The 12,262-nt window shown below is 41.1% G+C and overlaps 1 protein-coding gene across 2 annotated transcripts in view; it reads right to left on the reverse strand.

Moving 5' to 3' along the window:
* Nucleotides 1-3,747: 3,747 nt before the first annotated feature.
* PTPRJ (protein tyrosine phosphatase receptor type J) overlaps nt 3,748-12,262 on the reverse strand; it is a 72,547-nt gene continuing 64,032 nt past the window's right edge. For both annotated transcript variants that reach the window (XM_083862949.1, XM_083862950.1), the window contains exons 17-24: nt 11,683-11,770; nt 10,496-10,586; nt 9,616-9,689; nt 9,332-9,466; nt 8,808-8,927; nt 8,307-8,467; nt 7,736-7,871; nt 3,748-7,030 (exon numbers count right to left, since the gene is read on the reverse strand). In XM_083862949.1, coding sequence (XP_083719075.1) covers nt 6,872-7,030; nt 7,736-7,871; nt 8,307-8,467; nt 8,808-8,927; nt 9,332-9,466; nt 9,616-9,689; nt 10,496-10,586; nt 11,683-11,770 — 964 coding nt within the window. In that variant the 3' untranslated portion in view covers nt 3,748-6,871. The remainder of the gene's footprint in view (nt 7,031-7,735; nt 7,872-8,306; nt 8,468-8,807; nt 8,928-9,331; nt 9,467-9,615; nt 9,690-10,495; nt 10,587-11,682; nt 11,771-12,262) is intronic.

Genomic DNA, 12,262 nt, shown 5'->3' on the forward strand with positions numbered 1-12,262 from the left:
TGACTGGTACTAATGTGATGCCAGTGAGCTTGACACAAGAAAATATTGACTGCAGCAAACACTATGAAATGTATTTTCTGGCAACTCAGTCACATTTTAGGGGATCTTCATGCTGAAGAAAACCAATTCAGTAGCTTTAGACTGGCTTATAATTAAATTACAATTAGTTTAAAAGTTTGACTGATCCCCATCGGTCACAAATTTTCCTTTGTATTTGGTAAGTGGCCTTGGGAGCTCAGCTTTCCTTCAGCATGTGACAACCTGGCCTGTCACCATCAGCACTGGGAGCATCAGTCAGGCCAGGAGGCAGCATCTGAGAGCTGCTGAGCTCAGAGCAGATCTTCCACAGGACCAGTGCTGATACACCAGCATGGGAAGTTCTGAAGTGAAATGTTATTTCCAGGTTTTGATTTATTCCTTGCTCAAAGGCTGAAGGATTTGTAAGCAGCTGGGCAGTTGCAGATAGATCTTCCAGATTTAGAGCTCTCTCACACACCCATCTCCATTACTGCCTTGTTTGTAAAAAATATATCTATCACTAGAGCTTTGTATTGAAATCTCACCACATTTCAAATGGGAGACAGAGGAAGCCAAAGTAACTCAGCAGATGTTGCCAGATGCTTTGAAAGCTACATTTAAAATCTCCCCAAGGACCTGTGTAAAAAAAGGCAGGGAAAAGTCACGTTTAATATTACACACACACACATATAAACAGATCCATTAAATGAAACAGCCTTTTAACTGTTTCTCGTATTGAGGAGTACGAGCAAGCATGTCACTGTTTGCTGTCTTTATTGATGTATCTGCACTGTGTTCAGCAATCCCATAAATCTGTTATTGCTGGAAACAGCTGTGGAGCAGACTGCTAAGCTGAGAAGTGAGCACACAGCTGGTAATGCTGAATAACCAGCTCCAGGCTGGTCCCAGCCAGAGCCCTCACACCTTGGAATACACACACCATCAGAAAGTGCCGAGCTATCAGCAACACTGAAGTGTGAGAGCACTTCCTGAGGTAGCAAAGGATTATTTGGCATTATCAGGCTATAGCTGAGCTTAGGAGTTTATGAAAAAAAGTCACCTAATGAGGTGTACAACACTCTACATACCCCTGCAGAGCAGGCAGGTGGCTGTACACAGGCACTGGTGGCCTGGGCTTAATGAGTGGCATGGGCCAGGGCAAGGAAGGGGAAACAGCCCAAGGAGTGAAGGGAGGTTATCAGAATCTGGGAAGGAAGTGAAAAAGGAGCAGCCTGGCAGGGAAAACTTTCCATGGAAAGACCAGTGGTATCATGTGCCATCTGGAGGCTTAAACTAGAAATGAACAGGATATATTTCCCTTCTGGAGTGACAACAACCACTTTTTAGGTAGATATATCCCTTGATCAGAGCTGACATTAGACCTGACATTATCAATTATTATTAATTAGCCAATTATTAACTAGCCGAAATTATCAAAAAGTCTATTTTCCTTCAGATAGCATATTCCCGACTCTGGAAGCACCACATCAAAAATCTACCAGATGAAAAAATAAGTCTAGAAATCCCTTAGAGAGGATCCATGATTTCCTGTCCATCCTGCTCTGTGGTGAAACAAGGGCAACAGCCTGGTACTGTGTGTGAAAAGTGTTCTGTCCCTCACACACCAAGCACCCAGCTCTTATGTGTCCCTAGAAATCTTGTCAGCATTATTAATATACCAGGAATGTCCATGAGACAGCACCACTACACCTGGAACATTGCTCCAAACAACCTGGCTTTTCCCTAACTACTTGGAAAGTTGGAGATAAAAGGTGAATTCAAGTAACTTACTTGGGATCAAATGAGACTCTTTTCTCTGCAAAAGGGGATAATTTGCTAGCTTTGCTTCTGGCTGTTAGGAAATTAGGTATATTAATTTAAAATGAAATAAGCCCAGGGAAAGCAACTTCAATGAATAAATGGGGCTCTGCTAAGTAACAGGGACTAAGAAGAACAGGCCTGGAATCATAATCTTTGCTTCAGATCTAAGAAATAGCTTGAGAAGGGCTCCCAGCTTCTCCCCCACATGAGATGCACTAACTGCTCCTTCCCTTCAGCCAACAATCCCGGCAGGAAGCAGCTCCTCCTGATGCTTCCAACTCAAGTTTTCTGCTTCATTTGCCTCCTCCTCCCTCACAGGCAGGAGGCTGGCATGGGCAAGGGGTCTGCTGAGTCCAAGGGTAACAATCGTAGAATGAAACACAAGATTGGAGAGAGGCACTGCTTGGTACCAACATCAAGAACACTTCTGCAAAGTGCTGCAATGGAACAGTTTGCAGGCAGAGGTTTTTCCAGCTCTTACATGAGGAGCTGAAAGGAACTCCCTGAAGCAGTGCCACGGTAAAAGAAAGAAGTACAGTAACTTCTCTGGTGAGTACAGGAAGTGGAGAATACTGTACCTGTCCACTTCAGAAACAAGTAAACTGTTTATCATCACTTGCCCCTCATTCCAGCCCTTGAGCATAGTATCATTGCATCTGCATTTTTAAATTAATTTTTACCCAGAACACCCAGGAGCTGTTAAGAGCTCGGCTTTTTCTTTTTGGTTCAGAATAGCAAACTTGCCACCCTACTGCCACACTGTGCAGGTGTTTTTCCCTCCCAAGCCCCCAATTCTGACCCTCTTCCACCAAAGCACCCACATGTCCATCTCCAAAATCTGTCTGCTGCCTGATTACACTCAGCCAGGAAGGGCATCCACAGGCAGCATCAGTACATCCATCCCTTTTATCAAGCCAAGAACAGGACAGAAACATTACATCCTCTCCTCTCTGACCTCCATCTCTTTAATCTCCAAGGTAGTAAAACTATTACACGGCAAGACCAGGTACAGAACATGATTTCCAGATATTCAGGTTCAGCTCTACCCACACAAACAGACTAAGGCTCCAAATGGCAGCCAGAGCAGCTGGCTTTCCTGAAGCTCTAATATCACAAGGATAAGACACCATCACTGGGCTGGCACATGATCCCACTGAACAATGGCAAGACAATCACACTTGCCTCTTCCCATCTCACCATGCAGTCATTTCAGAAAACACAGCAGTTGCCACAGAGGATCACAAGATTTTAGTTTAGTGTAAGCACCTTATGATGAACTGGAGAGCTGCTGAGTGCCAGTATCACCCTCCAGGCATGTGATCCTCCTTGGGAGTGATTCAGACGGCAGCCGGGAACAGCAACTAAGAATTTTAGGAGAAAGGCACTTAACTGAGATAACTTTCTGTGCATCTACACACAGGTGATCTGTAATTCAGCAGCCAGCTGTAACATTACAAAGACATTTCTGTATCCCCTTCTATCATCACCTCCAGACAACTCAGTATCTTCAAGAGATAAAAAGGTCCTCACTCTTGTTTCTCTGAAAGCAAACATGTCTTAAAAACACTGGTCCTCCCCCAAGGCTATTACAGCAAATGGAAATCTTTGATGGACCTTGGATGATGGTCCTGTTTCTTTACCTGGTATCAAGCTCTTCATTTAGAGAAGCTACCAACTGCCAGGACACATTAACATCAGACCCAGGGCCTGCCAGGGAAGTGTGAATGACAGATTAACAACATCTCAGGGAGCTCCAGAGACTGCAGTGCACAACTGACTCAAGTGTCACCCCAGAGGATGGGAGCCCACTTTCCATTTATAAAGCCCCTCTAAATGAAATAGGTATTTTAACAAATTAATTTTATTTAAAACAAAATCCCAACAAAGGAAAAATAAGACCAGAAGTGCTCTAGGATGATGCTTTTTAATTGTTATTTTTATATTTTTAAGAACAAATCAAACCATTAAAAATATTACAGACATGTACTGAAATTTCCTGTACAACAAATATGAAAACAATAAAATTTGTACATCATTTCAAGATATTCAACAGTCACTTATTTGAAACACATCAACTTTTCCCTTCTTAAGCAGGCCCCAAATGGGAAGAAAGAGTAAAACAGAAATGCAACAGATGCAATTGTCACACAGTGGAGCTTTCAGTGGACAGCTTTAAATAAGCAACAGTGAGAGAAAACACTGACCAAAGAGACAAATCTCAGCAATTATAACACAGAGAACATCAGAGGGCAGGGAGAAAACATTTGCAGAAATTCAATTCATCTTGACCATGACAGATCCACAAGGTAGTGGAGCATTATTACCTGTAGTTCTTCTCCTGCAGAGACATCCTGTAAGGAATGTCCTACTTACTCACACTGACACTATGCCCAACTTTACGTTTACAACAGTTTAAGCCCTACCAACTTTTTCACCCATGCACAGAATCAAGAGGTCATTTACTTCACCCTTCAGTTTCTTCTCACAATGCATCCATTTTGGGAAAATAACCTGCATACAGTTCTTTAAAAATGGATACTCATTAGATGATGGCACGTGTGAGAATTTGATGCCTGCTTCCAAGACCAAAAATAATGGGACAGATTATTTTTGATCCATTTGTTTTCTGTAAGTGGATCTGGGCAGTGATTAGGCAGAAACACATACTGTCCTAGCTCATTTTCTGATGTTCTGCTGCAACACAATAGAAACAACATCATCTAGCATGGAAGACTCATCTCCCTCTCCTCTATGCTATAACAAAACAAGGACCTTCTGAAGCAAAAGAGCACTTGCCACCCTAAGGCAGCAAGTTCCTGGGAGACCTGGAATAACAAATACTGGCTCTGTGCCCTGCACAGATGTGCAGTAATTAAAAGAGTATGAGAGTTAAAGAAAATAACATGACTGTAAAGGGCAGACTTTCTTCCCTCCCAGTTCCTTTGGAATGGTTCTGTTTGGTGCAAGTGGTTTATCTTTGTCATCTGACAGCAGCTTAGGAAAAATGCAAATGAGAGATCCACTTTGTGGGCTGCCAGTTTGGATGGAGGTGGGCAGGATCACAAACCTCATGATGAGGGTTTTTTAAAGTATTTCCAGAGAAAGAGAAACAAAATTATATTCAAGAACCCACAGTGGCTGCTACAGAAAACCCAAAAAACAACAAAACAAAGCCCCAAAACCTAACAACCAAAAGTGCACTGTAGTTTGTCCTCCAGTTTTGCTCACACAGCACACCACAGTTTCACACCAGGTTGTAAAAAATTCCTCAGGATATTTGTAAAGTTACAGTTGTGCACCAGGAATTCCTGTGTTCTCCTTCAGCTGACATTGGATCCTGTGAGGTTGCCAGGGTCCACTGTAAAGCCACATATACTCCTAGCATTTGCAGCTTTTTCTGACAACTCTACTAAAACAAAGAAAAAACCCCAAAACAATGACAAGAAAAAAGCAGCAGAATTCCAGGGACTCTGGTTATTAAACCTTCATAAGATTTCTTTCCCTGTTTTATAGCTATTCTATAGCATTATTCATAAAATTAATATTCAACTGCAATGCAACCAGTGCAACGATCCAAAGACCAAAAAACACACCCTCCCCCCACCTCAAGCTACCTAAGTCCTTCATTGGTAATGCCTTCCTAAGTCTAACAGTTATGTACCAGCAAAATAAATCCAGTCTGATCCTTGACTTGTGAAATCAGCAAATGGGGGATTTCTGCTTGTTCCTTCAGTTTCTAAAAGGACCAGTCAAAACATAAGCAGCAGTATATTGCAAATAATTACAAAATAATTACACTGGATCAGTGAGATGCAGGCAGGTAAGATGTGTCTCAGTTTTGAATGGCTAAAACAACCGAGAAATTTGTCTTTACAGCAGAATTTTGTGCAACGTCTTTTGGTAGAAACAGTAAAGCCAGTCGATCCGTTTGGGAGTGCTTGAACACTTGGAACCTTAGCTTCAGCATTTTCACAGATTTATATATTTGAGGAAAAACAACAACAATGATAAAAAGACACCAACCTGAGAAAAAACTCTATTAGAGTGAGCATTATTCCATAAATCATATATTGCACCTTTAAATAATTCATTATAAATTGTATCAAAACAGGAATATCAGCCAGGACCAGGGAGGAGCTACTCTGTCCTTCATCCACACCCCCACACACCCCCCTGCACACACATTCACACATTCACTTGCTCTGTTTTTAACTACAGTTAAAGCTCGGAGTGACAGACCACACTCCTTTTCCTCTGGCAGAGGCACCGAAACATTAAGGCAGGGGATATTTGTGGTGAAATGCAAGAAACAAAGCTCACCTCCGAACTTCTGGAGAGTCCTGCCAACAGTGCAACTACAGTTAAGTTTGACATAAGCCTTATTTAAAAATCTGTGTTCTCATTAAGAGTTTCAGTACAAAAATAAAATCTCTGCTGTTTTTTTTTTTCCTAGAGTAGCAACTAGAAAAGGCACGATTTCCAAATATAAATGTCCATGTGAAGGAGCCGTTTGTACTCCTTTTTTAAATAAAAAGGAACACAGAAAAAAAATAGATCACAGAGGCACATATCTATTAACTAAGTAACCAGATACAGTAGATAAAATATGTTCCTGAAACTTATAATTAAATATATCAAAACAGCCCACCAGCCTGGTGTCTGTAAATGAAATCATATAAAATTGTAATAAAAAGCTTGTGTTATTATTTTAATATTTAAATTCTAGTTCTCTGTTCATACTGCGAATGCTATTTCACCTATCAGTACTGTTAAATTCCCAAGAAAAAAACCAAGATTCCTCTGTTAACTTGAAAAAGTTTTGCTTCGGTTTTGTTGTTTGGGTTTTTATAACATCAGTCTGCAGCTCCTGCCAGCATTGTGTTTTATCTTCTGGAGATCACACCTTTGAATGCTGACACAACTGGAGAAGCCAGACATGAGACACTGCACACAATCCCAGAAAACACGAGTTGGACACCTCCCTTTGCTCTGGGCAGGTAACACCTCCTGGAGGCACTGGCTTCCTTCTGGACTATGCGTGGTAGCCATTGGCCTTCCCAAAGGCTGGCCCAGGTGTGAAGTTTTCATAGATTGCCATTGCTGTCACGTTTTGGTAGATAAGGTCCGTTTTCCTCTCTCTCTGGGATTTAATGATATCCATGACACACTGGTTTAGGAAGACGTACTGGTCCTGATAGGAGAAAGAGGGAAGGAAATACATTACTAAAGAACACTTGATTTTGGAAGTAATTCTGCTTCTGAATATAGGTTTGGGCACTGCACTGAGTGTTATCACAGTGCTTGTTTTAGAACTTATATGTATAGTTTATAGAAAAAAGAGCTGGAAAGGACCTCATGATGTAATCTGATCAACCCCTCCAATAAAAAAACTACAATCAAGTTTTGCTGTCTTGAACTAGGATCTATCATGTCTAACACTATCCTAGAAGACTTTCATGATGGAGATTTTACAGCCTTTTTCAAATCAGCTTCAGTTAGTCCATACACTCTTCTGGATTAAAGTGGTAATTTCCATAGGAATACTTGTATTCCTGCAGAACACAAAAGCAAAGATACACACTGAGACCACTTGACTCCAAATAATTCTGGCTCACAGCTAATGAATAAAACCCCCATAGGTGAAACTACTCTGCAAAAAAGTCTGCTTCAAGATTTGATTCCTTCCAGCTGCAAATGCCAGTCCTACAAAGTACTCTGTAAAGATATTACTTTGGATGTACTATGGTCCCTGGCTGCAACTACTTTTGTGGGGAAGAGATAAGGAAGGAAAGGAGGAGAGTTAAATGAAGAGCAATTGTAGCTCCTATTAATATCTTTCTGTCCTGTAGTTCAGAGCTACAACTGGATGATTATGCAGAGTGGCAGAGGGGCTGACCTCAGTCTGCACCATGAGGGGCCGGTGCATGCGGAGGTCGTACACCACTCCATACACATCCACCGTGTTCTCCATCTCCATCTGCTGGATCAGCCGGTCGATGGCGATGAATGTCCCCGTCCTCCCGACGCCAGCGCTGCAACGACACGGACAGTCTGTTTGTGCTTCCTCTCTGCTCACTGCTGGCCTCATAAAAACCCAGGGAAGCCAGGATGATGCTTCCTACTACTTCAGCAGCACAGAAGGGTGGCTCTTACCACCACCAAGAGGGGCTTCTCAGCCTTGCACGTGCACAGGATTATATATATACAAGCTGTAGAAAGGACATCTTTTCCAGCTCACTTTTTCACACTGGGAGAGATGCTCTGTTCTTATTACATTTTGTATCCCTTCCTTTGCTACCTACAGAGCACTACTAGTTTCTGAAGCATGGGGCAAAGGTTTTAGTTTGGCAAGGTAAATAGTCCCTGTCCTTACACAGATACTTTGGTTATAATCCCACTGAAATGGAACTGACTGTAAAAAAACCACAAGACAAAAGTGTGTCTAACAGAAACACCTGTTTTCCTACCTGCAGTGCACCAGAGTAGGAGAGTCGATTGGATTCTGGCTGGTGTACTCATGAACAAGGTGCCTGAAGTTGATGAGAAGGTCTGTTGTCTCTGGCACTCCGTGATCCGGCCAGGAGGTGAAGTGGAACTGGCGCACCGTGTGGCTCTCGGGGGTGTTGGACTGCAGCAAGACACATTAAAAAAAAAAGAGTGAAAACTGACTTCAGAGGAGTAACAGTTCAACTTCCTGACACATGTACTGGGCAAGGCTCAGCTTCATCAAAGATGACTTTTCCAAACAGTGCAGTGATTTGACCAATGACATTCCAGTTTCCCTCTTCCTTCTGCTGTAATACAGAATACTTTCAAATAAATACTTTCCTTGTACTTTTACTTTATTCCAAGCTCATCTCTACTGCATTGTATTTGCTGATGGGGCTAATTGTTCAATCCAGAAAATAATACAGGTGTCTGCATAACCACAAGGTTTTTTACACGCTAACAATCAAGGCAGTCCTTACCTTTTCTACAGTGAAGTCCCTTATTGTCCATTCTGGAAGGACAACTTCTGAGACCATTGTCACAATAATGTCACCATAGCTCTTGGGTTGTTTGTCTGGCCAGTACTGCTCACATTTTGTCTAAGAAGAGCGTTACAAAGTTAGACACATCACACACAGCAATGAAACAACTCACTTTTAAATAACACCACCTGAAGCAGGGCTAGAAAGTACATGACCCTTCTCAAAGGCTATTCCAGGGCAAGAGAAGCTCTACCAAAATCATTCTGTAGAGAGAAGAACCCACCCTTAATGACAGAGGTTCCACAACCCTCCTGAGACAATCTATTCCAGTAGTTAGCAGATGTAAAAAATAACAAAAAGAAGAAAAAAAGTGTGGTTTTTTTTTAATTTAGAAAACAATCTTCCACCAAGAGGACAGTTGTTAAAAGACCATGGCCAGTCTCCAAACCACTACAGTAACAACAAAATTAGAAGAGATGCAGCTGCCTTCAAGAGACAATTCAGTATTGATAACAACATACCCGGGCTTGTTCCACACATTTTGTCAACATCACAATAGAGTAGATACTCTTTTCCCAAATCATCTGCCAGAAGTCTTCTATAGTATTGGGTAATGGACCCTGTGCAGCAATAAATGCCTTCTTTGAGTTATAGCCCTAAGAAGAAAAAAACAAAATAAATGTGTATATATACACACACAACATCAGTGAGAAATAAATGCTGATTTTAAACATCATTATAAGTCCTTATGCCTACATCAGAAAAATACACATTATATTTCATTTCAGCTGATGAAGCAACTTACAGGCATGTAGTTTGCATTAATATAATCACCAGTTCCAGAGCTTTGATTTGAAAGCTTAACACGAGAAATATCATCTGCAGAAAGAAAAAAGGAAAAGACAATCATGAATTTTCGAACTGGAACCTTTCGGCAAAATATTGTTTATCTAATGCATGGTTTCTAAATAAAAAGTGTTTAATGTGCATTTTAAGAATAAGAATTTAACATAAGGAATCATAAGTAGCAGTAGCCTTCAGAAAAAGGAGTGGCCAGGATAAACACTCAAAGAACATTGATTATTTTGGTTTTAAATATGGTTTGGTATTGCCAATTTATATATTTTTAATCCAACACAAAATTTACTACAGTTTTAATTATTGGATTAAAAAAAAGGTGATTTGTCTCCTGCTGCCATGGCAGCTGATGGTTTTTTTTTTTCCAAAGTATCCTTAAGTACCCATCACTGTTCAGTTTTCAATTACTTCTGACTCTCTGCTAGATTGGGATGCCCAAAGGCAGCTTGACAGAGCTTGAACTCTTACTTCATTTGGAAAGCTGGCCAGCAGGGTCTTAATATTTCCCATAGCTCTGCACATTTATTTGTCTGTGGTCAACTGTTATTGTGTTGTGTTTTCAACCTGTGAGACTGCACATTTCTCACAAATGGAAAATTAAAGTTCTTTAGTTAAGGGAAAGTTCTTTAAAGAAGCTTTCTGAGGAAATAACCTTGAGAGAAGGCTCTTTCAGGTTCGACTTTGAGAAAGCAGCAGCCCAAATTCATTCATTTGGAAAATGATATTTGAAACCTCTGGGTACTATTAAAGCCAGATTAGCCAAACCCAACTGTTTTCACTTAAAAACTTGACCAGTAAAAGATGCAAGCCCAAAGAGAATAACTCACATGGTAAGACGTTGTTGTATCTATTTTTCCCCCTGTTCTCAGGAAGTTCAGCAGCAAATTTGGGCTGATGAACACCAGCAGACTTGAGTTCCTACAATAAAAGGAGGATTCATGAGCACCTGGTCCAGCTTTAGCAATCATACAGAAATGTGAGAAACAGAAAATTAGTCCAAACACTTGTGTCCTGTGCTGTAAAAGTAGGCATGTTAAACTGGGATAAATGTCAATAAAAACCATCTTATTACAAAGTAGGAGGGTGACAGTGGCAAATCTTTTAGAGAAGGGATTAATACAGAATGTAGGAATAGCAGCATGTTTAAAACCCACAGATGGACTTAAAAAGCCTGGAAACAGTTTTGTGGAAACAGACACTGATATCAATGCCAGCTCCTTCTCTGCCCAAGGCAGTGAACCACTGCATAAGCTCTGCAGACAGTACAGGGAGAGAGGAACAAACACATCATGAACCAACTGGAGGAAGCAAAATCTGAGAGGAAGGTAAGGTGGGGCGCCAGCCTGTGAAGTACGAAGAGACAGAATTTGAAGAAGAAAGTCAATTAATAGCTCTGAGGAGATGAAAAACAGAATGAGATTCTTTAACAGCAGACATGACAACACAGAATCCTCCCTGATTCTTCCTTCCTGTCCTTTGTTCTTTACAACAATTGAGCTTTAGCACATTTCATAGAAAAAGTCTTATGATCAGTAAGCAAATCACAGTTGCTGTTTCTCTGACTGAGCTATTCACAGGTGTGGTTTGCAGATCACACCCACGCACTAAAGAAGTCAGTGAGATGAGCAAGAGACCTGTCTCGATATGTATAAAAACCCCCAAAGGAATCCAAGATAAGAAAACTGAAGAGCAGAGACATTATATAGTGTCCCCTAGGCTAACTCTTTATATGACTAGGGCAAAGATTTCTCTGGTGAGAGCTCTGGCAAGCAGGCCATGCCACAAGCCCACAGTCAAGAGATAATAATTCAGGGCAGGAAGCATTTATCATGCACTTCAACTAAATTTGGAGCTCCATAAAGGAAGGGAAGGCTATACATACAGCTTAATCATCTCTATAAAAAAGGACACTCCCCTCCTCCTTCAGTAAGCCTTGTGCATGCTCCATAGGAAAGATGATTTGTCTTTCCAAAAATATTTGTCATGAAGCTCTCTCTCCACTGAGGGCACATACCTCATACTCTTCAGCAAAACCACAGTTGGAGTCAGCTTGCTGCTTCTTAAAGTATGACTCAAAGTTCTCCACTTTAATCATTTTTGATCTAAAACGAGAAAAGCCACGTGTCAGCAACTGGTGTTAGGTAAATAAGCCATGAATTAATTCAGTTAATGTGTTAGAAAGTATGCTTTACTTACTTCTTGATTCTTCAGGAGAGGGTGAGGGGAAGAAAAAAAGGCTGATTAGACACATGCAGTTGTATTTTTCATTATGCGAATCTAAGACTGAAAGCATGACTGTTAGTTGCAGCCACAAAATGGTGCATTTACATGGGACAGGGTATCAAGCATAGCATTTAACTGCTCTGTTAAATCAAGGAGAGAACTATGCATCCTTCAGGAGAGGAACAAGGTGTCAGTCAGCTGCTTAATCCCATGGGATCAACCCCACCCCGTGGTGTATTTCATGCCAGCCATCAAAGTCCATAGAGGTGGAGTTCCATGGGATGTTCTGGCCATGGCTTTCCACCAACACAAAAAATGATGGCAGAACCAATAACATGATTCAGTTGCAGTGCCTGTGATTTCCAGTACAT

This window comes from Zosterops lateralis (genome assembly GCF_965231275.1).
Source record: "Zosterops lateralis genome assembly, chromosome: 6".
In the NCBI taxonomy this organism is placed as follows: domain Eukaryota; kingdom Metazoa; phylum Chordata; class Aves; order Passeriformes; family Zosteropidae; genus Zosterops; species Zosterops lateralis.